General features: G+C 38.4%; 1 protein-coding gene across 5 annotated transcripts in view; it reads left to right on the forward strand.

Moving 5' to 3' along the window:
- Positions 1 to 17,005, forward strand: part of tei (irregular chiasm C-roughest protein teiresias) — a 311,660-nt gene that overhangs the window by 265,530 nt on the left and 29,125 nt on the right. For 2 of the 5 annotated variants that reach the window (XM_089249065.1, XM_089249066.1), the window contains 6 exons: positions 6,260 to 6,610; positions 7,078 to 7,347; positions 8,490 to 8,582; positions 10,698 to 10,873; positions 12,043 to 12,205; positions 16,829 to 16,962. In XM_089249065.1, coding sequence (XP_089105191.1) covers positions 6,260 to 6,610; positions 7,078 to 7,347; positions 8,490 to 8,582; positions 10,698 to 10,873; positions 12,043 to 12,205; positions 16,829 to 16,950 — 1,175 coding nt within the window. In that variant the 3' untranslated portion in view covers positions 16,951 to 16,962. Of the gene's footprint in view, positions 1 to 6,259; positions 6,611 to 7,077; positions 7,348 to 8,489; positions 8,583 to 10,697; positions 10,874 to 12,042; positions 12,206 to 16,828; positions 16,969 to 17,005 lie in introns of all 5 variants that reach the window. The other 3 variants (XM_089249070.1, XM_089249069.1, XM_089249068.1) reach the window with 2 other exon arrangements.

Below are 17,005 nucleotides of genomic sequence, written 5' to 3' on the forward strand. Positions count from 1 at the left end.
TGAACTGACATATTCAAAAATAATTAGTGGTTCCGGATTTTTTTTTTCTATTGAGTCACGGTTTCTTACCAGATCCTACATGTTGCGATAAATATTTTTCATTTCCTTGCGACTGCAATGGTTTTTATTGCGCTGAAATGTTAATAAATATTCTTTACATTTTTTTCACAAAAGATTTTGACATGACTTCGATATTTCTTCCAGCTTGCATGATTCGCGTAGAATTTGTCTTTTCTTTTCAGTTGAAGTTTCTTTCGGGGAAGTATTTATAGGGGTGGCGGTTGCCTCAGCCCCCCCCCCCTCTTACCAGAAATAGACTTCAGGCTCTTGCTGTTCTAGAACTACTAATTATGCTTATTACTTCTACTAATTATGCCGTCCCATATAGTGTTTATTTTGGGTTTTTAAGTGCAAATTTTAGCATTTTTAAGTGCATATTTTTGGCATTTTTGAGTGGATGTTTTGGCTTTTTCTATTGCATATTTTGGCATTTTCAACTGCATATTTGGCATTTTCAGCTGCTACTTTGGCATTTTTTTTTTTTTTTTTAATAACGTGATCCTCACGCATTCCCAAGGGATCAGCATGATCCGTCCAGGGAATTTGTTAGTGTTAGTAAACATCCATGAGTTTTAAATGCATATTTTTACAGCATTTCTCAACTCTTTTAATATATATTCGGGCTCTAATTATCATCTTCGCCAAATGTTCGGCGAATTTGGCCGTAATATATATGAAATTACGTAATAAATTTTTAAATAGTTGTAACTCCTCAATTATTGGTCAAATCCTAAAACGGGGAAAATACTTTCGCAATGAATCGTGTGTGTAATTATTGGGCGGTCGATAATATCCACCCTATATTACACACCCGCCTAAATACTGGCAGGATGGTGTCGAAAGAGCTGTCGTAAGAGCATCATGGGGCCCCCCGAGCCAAGTGATATTTCTGAGGCCTGGCCAATTTTCAAAAAATTCAACTACTTCTCGTTTTTCTGAGACCCCTCGGCCGTGCGCTGGTGGGCCGATGTGTTAAGACGGCACTTGGGTGTCGCTGCTGTTTCAGCTACATACTATCAAATCGGATTTGATTTTCTTTGAATGCCAAGAGAAAAAAAGCGTTGAATTTTACTTCCTTACTAAAGAGCAAAGTTCCTTGCATAGAGATGGCAGCACTACTGCCGTCGCTAAGAGATGTGATAGAGGATTTCAAACAGAACCGAAATTTTTATATATATATATAAATAAATTGTAAGTTTTCTTTCCTTTAATAAAAATTGACAAAAAGAATTGTTTTCCTCAATTATTAAATAAAATTTAAAACTTAAATAAGTTTGAAAAACAAATACGAATAAAAATTATTTCATTCTATTTGTATATAATTTAATTCCGTCTAGTGAGGAGTAACATTTTAAAATTGTAGATGGCAGCACGGCGCCATCTTCTGTTTTCGATATCTGGGAAATTCAAATCAAATGGTGAGTTCATTATTGGCCATTCGATCATTTTTGTCGCACCGCTGTCATTTTCTGCACACAAGGGCAGGGCCGTCTTAAGGGCATCACACACACATTAATGGGAACAGCTTCGATATAGGGGACAGGTTGGCGATTTTCGGCGACTTTTTTTTTCGGCGCCAAATATGTCCGACGACTCCATCAGAAGTCGCCAAGGCCGTTAGACACATTACGAGCGCCGAAAAAAAAAATCGCCAGCATAGAAAACAATATGAAAAATATCATGAAACACAAGAGAAATGGAAACGTAAATAACAGCTGAATTGGGCGAGCATAAAAATGCTAAAACCAACAAGCATAATTATAATAAAAAAATAATTAAAACCCGGACTCTCTTTCCGGGAATCCGGGTTCTTATAAATAAATAACGGTCCTGCATGTTGTATAAATAAATAGCAACAAACAGCAGACAGCAACAAACCAGAGCGCGCCAATGATGGCAACTTATCGCCGGAAAAAAGTCGCCAACTTGGCGTGTCCCCTATATCGAAGCTGTACCCATTAATGGTTATTATCAGGACTGAGAATCGATTAAAATTTGTAACTGGTTAATTTAAAAAATTTATCGACCGATTAATCGAATTTTAATCGAATATTTTCAAATGCTATTCATAGGCGGAGATAGACTTGGAAGTCTGGGGGGGGGGGGCACGATGGTGATGATGTCAATTCATATATACATTAGATCAGTCGACTCCACCTTTGACGCTGGGGGGGGGGGCAATGCTACTACCCCCTCCCCCGTATCTCCGCCCATGATGCTATCCATAGCAAACGTAGTGTTGGTAACTATGTAATATTCATTGATGCTATAAAAACATATTCTATTCATTTCACTCATCTATCCACTGAATGGAAGTAAGAAAATATAGAAATATATTCAGAAATAAGGCAGCCCACTTGAAGCTATTTTAATATCGTCCCTCTTTACCTGAAACATAAATTTTCAAATTTCTAGAACTTGGAAAACGACTTCTGAATGTTTAGTCTACCCATGTTACTCTCTTAAAAGTTATTCTCTTAAAATGTTTTGCAAAATGTGTTTCAATAGGGGATAGAATTCGTACGTTTCTGGCAAAACTTAACAAAATAAGTGATCCAACCAGCACATAAACTCAAAACTGAAACTTTTCATTAACAGTTTATAATTCACATTCATGTCTCTGGCATAAGGGGGACGATATGATGAACATCATGTGCTTGTGACATCCTGGAATTTCTTCACTTGTATCTTGTCGTTTTCTTCAAATCAGTGATTTTAGAAATTAGCAATAGTTTTCGTTGAATCGACTTGTGTTTACTCATGTCGAAAAATTTGATCAAAATATTGATTCAAATATTTTTGCATACGGTCATTCAGCTGAAATGTTATGTATAGGAACATAATTTAAGACATTCAATCGGTTTAGTTAAATAAATCAAGTGAAATTATAAACTAATAATAACGATTAACTGAACTGAAATTTTTAACTGCGATTAACAATTGATCGATTAACCAACCCAATTAATCGATTAATCGGACCAGCCCTAGTTGTTATCAATAATGACGTAATTTTCACGGTGAGAAAGAACTTTTTTTTTCATATCAACGAGGTTTCATTGAATTTAAACTTCGAATTAATCAGCTGCAAAGAATGCGGCCGCACCAGACCGTAAAACAGGTATGGATCGGTGATTTTCCCAACGTGTGGTCCACGCCCCACAGGGAGACAATATTATCTTTTAGTGGGGGGGGGGCGACTTGATTTTTTAAGAGAATCAATCATGATTTATGAAAAGTCATATTTGATGAAAAAATAATTTAAAAGTTATAGAAATTCATATTCAATGAAAAATAATAATTCAGAAATTAATGAAATGTCAGGTCTGTTACTCTTTGTGGGTGAGACGTTACTCTTGACATTCTCCTCGTGAACATTTTCTAACGAATAGGTGTGTACTGGAAAGTTTGTCCTTACCGGACTTACGATGTTGGAGTTAATTTTTCTCGTCGCTGCCCAGCCGAGGGGACTGCCCTTGCTGGCTATGAAGGGGGTTATAGACAATTTGTCCGTGTTATAGACAACTTGCGTAGATGTGGAGTGCTTGTAGGTTAATAGAAAGAATAAAAAAACCACAAACATACTAGAAGAGTTAAACATACTATCCGGTAAATGCTACCATCAGAATACTGCAATACACAATGATCAGCCATGAAATCATCTTCAACCAGCCTTCATCAAAATGTTACTCTACGCAATAGAGTTGATCAGTAAAATCAATAGTAAGAGAAGAAATATTACGCGATAAATGCGAGTATTATAATTTCTATACAAAAATGAAATCACTTATGTACAATTCACCAAAATGTTACACAATGCATTAATGAGAAAAATAAATAATCATAATAAATCTAACATGCAAAAGAAGTAATAGAAAAACAAGTGTGTTAGCCGAGATTATAGTAATTGGTATAATGCAAGATCAGCCATGTACATTTAACCACAATGTCTGTCTATGCAATAGAGTTGATGAATAAATTCGATAGCAAGATGAAAATACAAAAATATTATGATAGATAGACAAAGATTAACAGCTCAGTAATTCACACTCTGACGTACTGACCATGGCACGTGCAGCACGGTTTGAGGCCTGAGAAATTTTAGTCTTTGAAGAGGGTTGTAGTCGACCAGCGCTCTCTCAGATGCTCGTACTCCGAGTTCCTCATCCTTTCAAAGTGATCCTCTGAGATTTGTTGCATGTAGCTGAGGATGGTTGAAATCTTCAGGTCTTTTCTAATGTCACCCCCCCCCCAAATGTGCTTTGGGGCAAGCACAAGGGTTCTCAGTATTTTATTCTGTTGACTTTGCAGACGCTGCATGTTGGTCTTTGAAACATGAGCCCATACTGGGGCAGCGTAGGCCATGATAGGTCTAATGATCGATTTAAACAATATGAATTTGTTTTTAAGAGTTAGCCTTGCACTTGGGAATGCAATTCGTCACATCATTCCCAGGGTTTGGGTAGCCTTGGATCTGAATCTGCAAAGAATCCAGGTGGAAAATCAATATAAATCTTGCCGGAAACAACAGTTGACATATATGCTGCAACTTTTATACTACTGACTACTTTTATACTACTCTACAACAGCTCAAAATTACCATATTTTCCCGCGGAAATAATCTAAATTTCTTAACGCGCATTATTTGCAGTTCTTTTTTTGATAGAAATCAATATATATTAAAAAATTAATTTGTAAAAATTTTATTTCCAGAAGATGTACATAGATAATATTGATAGGAGAGAAAAAATCGACTTTTTTCAAAGAAAAATGTGATGAATAAACCTCCTTCCAAATCCAATTATTATTGTTTTATTTTTGGTGAATAAAATCTGCATCTGAGGATTATACGCAAAAAATTATAGTAATGTCGTGACACACACGGGGAAAAAAAATGCGCGTTTTATTTTTTACTTAAATCGATTCAACAAATTGTTTGGAGTGCTTTTACTTTTGCCGTCCAGGCAGTGCAATATTCAATCCACGGCAGAACATTTAAGTGATTGAAAAGCCCCCGTTGTGTTCAATGCGGAAAGATAAACTCTCTCGTCTCCTTTAGCCTTTAGGTAAACGTTGAATACAATTGAATATTGGAGCCAAGAAGAAACCAAAGGCGCAGAATCAAAGATCGAAACGAAGAGGAAGGAGGGCTCTTTGTTTAATCGCTGTCTTTTCCAATATAACGTCACTTTTGGGCTTCGGAAAATTGTGTTTGCTGTCTCGTCGAGGGGTAAACTTTAAAGTAAATAGTGAAGAAACTGTTAGGATTCAATAACGTGAACTATTTACTCTGAATTCGAAATGAATTTGAAATTGAATCATTCACATTTCATTCTATATATCAAAAAAATGATTATTTACTGACATAAGATTTTGTGCTGTTGTCGCGAGAACTTGTTGTTAAGAGAACTTTTTCATGGAAAAAATTGCGGATCAAAATATTTCATGAATTTTTAGATGGTGACAGAAAGGCTATGACGGTGAGGGGAGCTGAAAGTTACTAGTCGTTCTGTATGTATGGAACTTAAACCTGTACGCAGGCACGGCCGTCTTAAGAGTATCATGGGCCCCCGGGCCAATTGATTTTTCTGAGGCCCCACCAACAGAAGCGGATTTAATGGAGGGTGCACCGGGCGCACCGGCTTCGAAAACGGCCCCGAAAAACACGAATTTCATACTTTTTTATCATTTAAGGGCCTAATATTTTCTTTTGCGCCCGGGGCCTCGACCGACATTAATCCGCCACCGCCTACCACACAGCTCGAAAATTTCAACCAGATATCAATTTTGTGAGGCCTCTCTGTTCTTGAGGCCCCCGGGTCGTGTCCGGGTGGGCCCATGCCTTAAGGCGGCACTGTACGCAGGTGGGGGAAGGGGTGCTTAGCGTTGGGGTTCATTAATTATGGGGTCTCACAAAATTTATAGGCTTGGGCGGCAGCTGAAATAGCCTCAGTCGCCATGTTCGGGCCCCTATGGATGATGGAATATGTTCAACAATGCCGCAAACACGCAAAAACAAAATTTTATAAATTGCTAAATGTGAAATAAAAATAAAACCTCGCTAACTTGACAAGTCGACGTATTTTTCGATCCCCTTATGGTGTCGAGTTAGAGATTCCACTGTATTTATGTATGGCCCGCTTTCCAAAAATATTTTATTGTCGCCTATGTTTGTTGAAATCTTGCATTCTAACGTCACTAGGTCTTATCTCCCCAGCCTCGCCATCCGATCCGTACCTCGAGCTCGAGTCCAGGCGGCTCGTCCATCAAGCCCTGGTGACTGCGAGGGAGCCGCAGCGGCTGTCGGTCAAATGCGTTGCTGAGGGGGCCGTACCACCGGTCCGTAAGATCCACTGGTTCGTTGGGGATGCCAACCTGACGTCCGAGAGCGACCTATTCGTCGAGTTCTCGCCGGACGATGATTCGTACGTCAGCCGCAGCGTCCTCATACTTAACATAACGAGACGACTCCACAGGAAAGAGCTCGTCTGCCGGGTCCAACACGTCACGTGGCTGAACGCTGCGGCCGTCAGCGCTTCGCTCAATGTCCTCTGTAAGTAACACGTTTATACATAACCTGTTACAGGGATTCTTGACCTGTTTCGGCAGCGACCCAATATCAACAACAACATCCGCTTCGCGATCCATGGAACTGTTTGTTTTTCCAAAATTTATGAAACCACTGACGCAATAAGTGGATTTGTACGACTCCTCTAGAAAAGCCCCTTCTAATCAAGTTTGGGTCGCGACCCATAGCTCAAACATTCTTGGCTATAACTGGCTGAATGTAAGTGGAATCGAACGACCTAACTCGGAAGCTCCCCTGAAAACCAAGTGTGGGTTGTAGCCCATAGCTCAAGATTCTTTGGGCTCAAGTGGATTTTTGCGACCCACATCGGATGCCTCGGTAACTCAATTTTGGGTCGTGACCCATAGGTTAAGAACCCCTTGCCTATTATAATCATCGATGCACAAAATCGTATTGATACTTTTAATACTCTTTACTCAACTCTCTTCTAGATGACCCCTCATTCTCGATATCCAGAGAACCCGGGTTTGGGTTCCCTATCCTAGAAGGGATGAAAGTCTCTCTGAGGTGTGAAGTAGACGCAAATCCTTTCAGCGAACCATTGTGGGTGCGTGACGACGGGCCTCTGACAGTCAAGCAAGACGAACATGGCTTCCTGAACTTCACGCCGATTGGACCAGAGCACTCGGGATGGTACAGATGTACCACTCAGCACGAATTTGGACATTTCGCATCCTTCGGTTATTTCTTGAATGTTCGCAGTGAGTATGAGCCCCCTTCCCCCTTTCTTCCATACAACCATCTAACAATTCGATTGAAGACTTAAGCATTAAAAAATTTGGAGCTCCATGCCAGAGGCTGGGGTTTTTTGGCAACAAAAAATTTTTATGATCATAAATTGACTTCAATATGCTCAGTTCATGACTCAATTTCTTCCTCCCCAACCCCTCTTACGAACATCTTCGATTTTTGAATGCTTTTTCATTTATTTAACTTTGTTTTTCACTTGTACTCAAAGTCGATATTTAGCGTCTCGACATCCCCTGATGGCTGCGTGGTCATGATGCACTTTCTGCTCGGGGTAGTGTGAACAGCGAACCGTCATATATTGAGTATTAACCGTAAAATAAAAGCGATCAATTTTGTTTGCAAGTGATTTCGCTTTTATTTTTCAATACTATCCTGTACACCTCCCGAGATGTCGGAACCAGTGTTAGCAAAAGAATTTTGAAAAGCGATTTCACTCCTCTCCGAAATTTCAAAGGCAATGTTTTTTAAAGAGGGATATTCCTTTTTTAATGAAAAGCACATACATAGCTCAATTTAAAATAAAAAAATTGAAAGAATATTTTCACAATAAAATTTGGAGGAGTAAAATTGAATTTTTACGCTTAAATCACGCACTTAGATGCTCATTAGCGAACACCGGTCGGGACGTTAACTATCAGCTTTGAGTACAAGTGATAATCCCGGCACTTGCAATACGCGCACAATGATTAATAAGGAATTATACAAAAAGTATAATTAATAATTTAAATAAAAAATAATATTTTTAACATTAAAAAATCATCTTTCTCGTGTTAAATGCTACCACATCTACGTTAGTTCCCGTCCTTTACACCAATAATTAGCGCGTGTGACTGTAGAAGTTAGAAAACACAGGGAGTACTACATTATAATTCCCATTATCACTGCTGGTACCATTACTGGCGATTATCTGCCTAGCATGAATAACAAGTAAGTACCAAAAATTTATATCGGCATTGGCCACTTATGAATGGCAATGAAAACTTCGCAAATGGGCTTATTCGCAGTATTATTAATACTATTGTATTATGAAGCTGTCTTATTTAGCATTATTTTCTAAATATTATCCTTTTTTTTCGAATTTTCCATATTCAAGCCACAGACGTGCCAGTGTCCACATCTCCAGAAGGCAAAGTTCCCACTCTTGGCCAAGCGGGAAGTAGCACAGTAAATTGTATAGCAGCAGATGGTGAGTATGAACATGCAGCGTACCGATATGGCAATCTAAATATGGCCATAGCACCATGACCCTCCCCATTGTGTGAAATTATTTATTGTGGCCGCCAGGTGCGGATCCAGGGCAATGTGAAAGAAGAGGGGACTTATTGTGAAGGTCCGTTGGATCATTCCGTATTTTACAGAGCCGACTAAATTTTCTCAATACTATTTGGTTCTTGAGAGGGGTGCCCTCGTCATCCCCCTCCCCCCGAATCCATGCCTGGTTGCCGCAATCAACCTTCTACATTCGGTGTTGATTGCAATGAAAAATTATCATAGGAACTTCATGCAACAAATGGTAACCCTGGGTGCTACCATCACCTCATAGAGAAGTCCTTGGTGTATCTAGGAGGTAATGATGCTACCCGGTCGTCTTCGTGCGTCTAGTCCAGAGTTACCGTATGACCCGTATCTTATGAGACACCTCCCCAAATTTCTGTTATCCAGATTTTTTTCATGGGAATATGTCCCGTTCGCTCAATTTTTTCAATGGAGCGAACTTGAATTCGTATAATCTCTTCATTATATAATCGTGTATGAAGATAATTTTCATAAGTTTCAAATTGCAGTGAGATAAATCTTATTCAAGGATGACGTCACTCTCCGCTACCATACGAAGGTTTTTTAACAACTGGCTGTTGCGAAGATATATTTTGGAAAGAGAGAAAATTCAACTGCCCCTGCGGGGAATCGAACCCACGTCCTTTCACTTTCCGGGTGAACGCACTGGACTACAGAGGCACCGAATCTCTCAATCTTTCCTTGGAGCTCGTGTACACTGAAAGGGACCGTACATGGACGGCCGGACCAGACGCAGGCCAAGCTCACAACTGCTGATGCTGCCACCAGATGGCGACTTATACTCTCTTTCCAAAATATATCTTCGCAACAGCCAGTTGTTAAAAAATCTTCCGGCCGTCCATGTACGGTCCCTTTCAGTGTACACGAGCTCCAAGGAAAGATTGAGAGATTCGGTGCCTCTGTAGTCTAGTGGTCTAGGGCGTTCACCCGGAAAGTGAAAGGACGTGGGTTCGATTTCCCGCAGGGGCAGTTGAATTTTCTCTCTTTCCAAAATATATCTTCGCAACGTCCAGTTGTTAAAAAACCTTCGGATAAATCTTATTACCTCCTTATTTCTTTCATATTTTGTAATACTCAGATTTCTACACTTAAAATATACTTTAATTCACTATGTGCAATTTGGTGCAACCCCTTATTCCTCGCCAATTTGCTTTTTATAGTGATTTCATCAATAAATTGACAATTAAGTCAACTCTTGGCCACTTTTTTTTTAGCGACAACTGGTAATCTCACTCATTGACGTCGGAAGTGTTTTAGACCTGTGAGTGCTGGACTTTGAGATTTGCGTAGGAAAAAAGTACGATTTCCCTTAATTAAAATTCTGTGGGTACTATATAACGCGTGATGCCAAATACTGTGGATGATCGAGCACTCAAAGCAACAACCGCTCCGACGCCACTGTTCTTCCTTATTCTCCCCCCATTTATTATCCCAATTTCTAGTAATGTGGAGGAAATATTGCAATATGGTCGCCTATAGGTTACCAGACGTTCTTCTTTAGAAGAACATGTCCTCTTTTTTAATGTCATTTCAAGCGTCCTCCTACGTTTCGAAAATTTACCAATGTGCGCAGGCGCCTCCTTTCTCCGTTTGCGAAACTGGTAACCCCAGCCTGTGTGAGCATCCTTAATAGCAGTACTTTTTCCAATTTTCACAACAGAGGGCGTCACTATACTGACGACATCATTTTCCCCAAATAAAATAACCACTACAAAAAGGCAAAAACAAAAAAAATTCTTTAAATTTCGAAGGCTTTAGGTCAATGCGTCAGAGTCTTTAGGTCAGAGTCAATTAGGAAAATAAAAACGCATCATATAAATGAAGAGATAATCTTTTCAGAGTGGTAAAAAAAGGGAAAATTCCGGAAGTCGGAAAAGTAGGACATAAGGGTGAATATGATTCGATTGTTGGTGCTGCCATCTATTGAACTTTCTCAACAACGAACTAGTTTTTACTCTTATTGAAGTGAATAATATTTTTTAACACTGTTTCTATATTTGTGAAGGGCGACCAGAGGTGATTGCTGTCAACAAATCCCTGATGGCCATCGCTGGCAAATCGGCATTGTTGGCTGGCCAACTTTGCTCCAGACCGCGACCACTTCGAGTCCATTGGATAGTGCGCCATCTTGTGCTGAGCCCGGGAGATGTAAAGTATCCCTATATTGCGTATAATATGTCGGTAAGTTTCGAGAAATATACCTTGCATTTTTTTTCACAGTAAAATAATAGATAATTCCTATGAAAACCAGGCTATCGGTGCCCAGAATCGAATTATTATATATTTTTAAAGATATCGGTCTGAAATTTATGTTACCGAACGGTGAAATCTTTCCGAAAGGACACCTCACCTTTATAGAGGTCCCATCTTTTAACTCGCGCATGCTCAACCCTGACCCGCGAAGTAATAATCAAACCACTCAAGTGGCTCGCGGCACATTTCCAGATCATTTAAGCCACCCCAAGCACATTTTCAAATCACTACAGCGACCCGCGGTGTACAACCCCAGTTCACTTAGTGGCACGTGGTACAGTTTCAGATTACCGAAATGGCTGGTGGCACATTGCCAGATCATGCGAATTTCCCGCGTTAGGCTTCGAGATCACTTGAGTGGCTCACGGCACACTTACAAATTTACAGCTTACTTTAAGCGGCCCACGTAAAATTTACAGTTCATTTAAGCCGCCCTCTGAATTTTTATAGATCGCTTTAGCGGTGTTCTTGGCACATTTCTAGATCACTTAAATTGCCCGTAATACATTACCAGGTCACTCAAGTTCCACACTTTCAGATCAACCAAGTAACTCGCGGCACATTTCCAGATGATTCAACGTGTCCCGTGGCACATTTTCAGATGACTCAAGTGACCCACGACACATTTCGAAATGACTCAAGTGGCCCACGACACATTTTGAAATGACTCAAGTGGCCCACGACACATTTTCAGAGAACTCATGTGGCCTACGGCACTCTTTTAGATCACCTGAGTGACTCGAGGTACATTTCCGGATGCTCAAGTGGTCCGCGACACGTTTTCAAACCAATCAAGTTCCTCACTCTCCCTCAAAGATTTTCATCGTTGTTATAATAGGAATATTTCTTTCTATATTCGGGAATTCCCCCCCCCCCCTTTATATATATATATTAATCCATCCCTATTAAAGGGCCACCTCTCCAAAAGACGGAGTTTTCTGAGGAGCAATATTTTCCCCCAAAATATGAATTCACCTCTATCAAAAGGCAAGTTTTCAGGAAGACGATAGCTCGCCCTGTATATCTTGTAGATTTTCCTATAATTTTAAAAGTAAGAATCAATGTATGAAATATTGCACGTGTATGTCTATAAACAGGAGACGGAAATGCCAGATTGTTTCGTGAGTGCCCTGGAAATCAAAAGAGTCAAATCCGAGGACGCCGGTGAGCTTCTGCTGGTGGTGAAAAATGCCAAGGGGATAGCCGACGCAACGTTTCTAGTGAACGTCACGCAGGCCAGCAGCTTCTCCATCTCGAAAGGTATTTATGTCGCAATGCAGGGTGCCCCATAGACTTAATTATTCATCATGCCAACAACAGAAATAAATTTACAGTTGGAGAGAGTAAAAAAAAGCAAAATGAACAAGGAGGAAAAACAAAGAAACGAAAAATCTTATACAGTTGAATCCCGTTATAACGAACTCCAAGAGACCGTTATAACGAAACTTCGTTATAAAGGAGTTCCAGGTTCTTTTGAATTAATTCTATGTAAATTTATTTGGGTGATTAGAAAAGCATTCGTTAAAATGAGATTTTTTGGCTACAACGGTATTCGTTAAAACGGAATTCTACTGTATATAAATGTGAATGCATGTATGCTTGTTTGTTCTTTATACAAATCCACACCGTTGATCGTATTACGCCAGTTTTTTTTATGATTCTTCACCAATATGTGGAAGGAGCCGTAAGCATATTCCCACCAAAAACTATTTTTATCAAATTTTTGTTATTGCAGAAATTTCTCGAAAAACCCCGTTTTTTCACCATTTTTCCATGTTTTTAATTAGATGTAATAATTTTTTGACAGATTTTTTTCCTACATCAAAGATGCGCAATTTAAAGGGTTTTCCATTGCAATTTGAATTTTAAAAATCGGTTGACAAATAACGGAGTCAAATAGATTTTTGTTCCACACCAAATCTTAATTTATGAGTACAAGACAAGTGTTGCTGCGATTAGTGTATTTTTTTTTTACAAATGCAATTGTATTTACAAAATAATTAATAAAAACAAATCAATTTTCGAACTTTCAAATTATTAAATCTTTATTAAATTTTTTATATTAAAATTTTAACATTATTCAATCACTTTCTTTCAGACGAGAATGGAAAATATCAACTAATTGAACTATACACACAAAAACAATTTGGCGTTAATAATAAAATGTAAAATAAAAGTAAAATAAATATAAAATATATAAAATTAAATATAAAATATATAAAATTTAATATAAAATATATAAAATTGGGAATAAAAACATAAAAGTTTTATAGTTTAAAAAAAGGTGATTTTTTTTAAATTCTCCAGAGGGGAATGAAAATATCTGGATGCCCTGTTTGACAATTATACAGTATAAATGACTGAATCGATGAATAGAATCAGAATTACATAAATTTGTTCTGTAGTTCTTAATTGCAAATATATTGTAAGATCTCGTTCGATACATTGAAGCATTAATATTCACTTCCTGTAAAATCTGTATACAACCAATCTTTTTATCAAATAACTTATAGAAAAATGATATCAATAAAAAAATCTCTACGATCACTTATTCTTAGACCATAGTTTCTCAAAGTGGGCAATATCGCCCCCTGGTGGGCGATGGAATTGTCCGGGGGGCGATAGAGAGAAGCTAACATAGGGTCCTATGGGCACGCTTCAGTTTTGGTGCGATGAGAGAAAAAAAATTCTGAAGAAGGAGGCGATGGAACAAAAAGTTTGGGAAACTATGACTTAGACCATAGTTTCGCAAACTTTTTGTTCCATCGCCCCTTTCTTCAGATTTTTTTTCTCTCATCGCCACCAACTCAAGCGAACCCATAGAATCCTATGGGTTTCTTTCGGCCCCCTTCCCGGGACCATTCTCTTGCCTACTTTAGGAAACACTGACTTAGACTAACAACATGAAATAACGAGCGCGAAAACGTATCAGTGAGGATGTCATCATGACTAACACCGAACTTTTTGAAAAAACAAATGCTTGAGAAATCTATACATCGGACAGACTCCAATAATATTTAATTTAGTAATTATGAACTGGGTTCACTCATACTCAAGTTTAGATCGAATAGCACAATTAGAACTTTAGTATTTTCAAAATCGTTGGTAATTCTCATAATATAGCTAAGTTTTTGTAAGAACCAAGAACAATATTATTAATGTGTTTTGAGAAAGTAAAATCCGAAGAATACAGTGCACCACGATCAGTCGTCAAGTCAGTTCTTGTCAAAGCAATATTATCTACATGGCATGAATGAGTTATAGGCAAAACTTTGCTAGTATAGCGATTACAAAACATTTATATTAATATTCAAATATAAATTATTTCGATCACACTATGCAGATAGAAGATTTATATCTTGTAGTGTATTCAACACGATTCGACATTATCAATAATTCCGAAAATCTTTAAATCGCTGGCGAACATCAGATACATTTCAAAGATTTCAGAAAGATCATTGATGAAAATTAAAAACATAACGGTCCTAGAGTCGATCCTTGAAGGACCCCAGATGTCATATTAACACTTCTGCTTAATGTAGAACAATATAATACTCAACAAATTCTGTCTTAGAAATAGCTACTGAACCAATCCACATAATCGCAATAAAAACCAAGTGTTCTTAATTTTTCTTATAAAACGGTATGCTGAATTTTATCGAATGTCTTAGCAAAATCGATGACATCCAATTGGGTATATAATATATATATATATATATATTGCTTCAATTATGCTAAGATTAAGATTCATCAAATTGGTCATTGTAGATCTCTTGGACATGACGCTGACGCCATGTTGATTGACTGATATAAAATTCATAAATAGTTTAAATATTCATAAAAAAAATTGAGGGCATTGGTGTATTTTAATATGTGATTTTGCGAAAAAGTTATCTCAGAGGGATATTTTTTGGTACAGAAAAAAATTAGTTTACATTTTTGTCGATAGAGGACACTGCACGCAAGTCCAGCAGAAGTGGGGGTCACCAGATTCTAAAACTGAGAAAGTGGGACGCCTGCACAAGCAGGTATTATCACTTTTCTTTTCTCAATTTTCGCAGCAGATGGCGTAACTGTACTTCCCTATATAGCTCCACGAAAAATTTTCCCAACTACGAAGTTTGCTGTTGGCGAGAAAAAAAATGATGTTCTGAATATATAATATGGATGTTTCGGTTTCCTTCGTCGTGAACTGTATTCGAAAAAAAAAACTGTTTTTTCCTCGTATTACCCTTCAGCAAACTGGGCCATGGTTAGAATAGCGTCTGCCCTGCTTAGAGCCAACTTGGGTTTACAAAAATAACGACAAATGGGCGAATTTTCCTACACATAGGAAGACGCTTGAAATACATTAAAAAAAAGGCATGTCCTCTAAAATGAGGATGCCTGGTAACCGTAGGCAGAAAGTGATTGCACTTGAACCTTTCTTCAATCTCTTCTATGTCGGGAACATTCGTAAAGCTTAAGCCGGTGATTCGTGGCGCGGGCGGTTTGCCGGTCTTGGATGTCGCTGGATTTTCCCACTGTGGCCCACGTCTCCTGAGACGAACCAGCTTATATCCCCTAGGGCAGTGGTTCTCACCCTTTGTAAGTCCGCGGCCAGGTAAATTTCTCTTGTGTAAGTGAAAGGACCGGTCATACACACAACTAACGGGGAAAACTGCGAATGAGGTTAAACTGCGAATCACTCAAGGCCTGGTGCGACTAGTGTCAGGGCCCGGTGGTTGAAAAACACTGCCCTAGGGGGACAGAGTGGGGGGGGTCACGGTTGGTCTGGTGGTGCTGATTCCTGACTGAGGTAAAACAATTCCACCAACAACTTCCCACCAATGTCAAACTCACCATGAAAACCTTATGTGAGCATCAGTAAGAGGAAAATTTAGAAATGAGATGTTATTCGTATATACACCCTGCATTTCATAGGACTCTTATTTGCATATTGCCAGTGATTTGCTTTTGCGCAGTGTCTTCTATTGTCAAAAAAGAAATTGTACCGGGAAAAAAAACTCTCTTCAGGAAAATAACTTTTTTGCAAACCGCATTCAAATATACGAATTCATTGAACTTTTATGAATTTATAGACTATTTACGAATTTATGGTATACCCCGTATATGTGAATATAATGTGAATAAATGACATGTGAAATAAATGAAAAAAAAAGTTCAAATTTCGACCACCAGGTGAAAAAGTGGCACTTCTTTCATTGTACTTTACATTTTCTCATGGACCATTGGTGTATGTACCAAGTTTTAACAGAATACGCCTACCAGAACGGGCGCTACGTATGTCTGAGTAGTTTCAATATACTGGCACTGATCAGACCAATGTAAATAGCACCCGTCAGTATACTGACATTACTCCGACCTATGTAGCGCCCGTTCTAGAGTATTCCATTGAAACTTAATATACACGCTATATGGACCATGGGAAAATGTAAAATGCAATTAAAAAAGCGCCACTTTTTCACCTGGTGATCGAAAATTGAATTTTTTTTAAATTTCATAAATCTCTCCCCGTGGTCTCATTAAAATGTCCTAAAACTTTGACTTTATTATGATAAGCAGTTTTTGAGGAAAAACTACTCAGAGTACAGGAATTTTAACTATAATCACCCTATATAATAATGGGGGGCCCCTCCATAATATTATTAATACGAAATAGGTGAATATGCATTTCTCACAGGATAAATTTTCAGCATAGAAAATTAATTGTCATGTTACCTGAATAACTGAATCAGTAAAGCCATCGTCATCCAACCGATGACGGCTGTTGAATTCAAATGACATTTCTGTCTCCTTCATTAGCTGCGTCTACTCATGGAATGCCTTCTCATCTATTTTAATAATTAATTGATGCATATTTTCATTCCTCATTCATTACAGGATATTCCACAATGAGGTTCATTGAGTCCTATTCTGCCTTGTCGTTGCTTCTGAGTGTACAGTTCTTGTGCCTTCTCAGGCTCGAATACGTTCTCTACAGTATGTATTGGGCTGGCAGCTGACCGACATTAAAGGTAAAGGTATGATTCTGCTCCGTCCGAATAATTGCAACATTTT

Source organism: Pholcus phalangioides, unplaced genomic scaffold (assembly GCF_987345545.1).
Source record: "Pholcus phalangioides strain wild (caught in Gottingen) unplaced genomic scaffold, Ppha-v1.0 ptg000021l_1, whole genome shotgun sequence".
Classification (NCBI taxonomy): Eukaryota; Metazoa; Arthropoda; class Arachnida; order Araneae; family Pholcidae; genus Pholcus; species Pholcus phalangioides.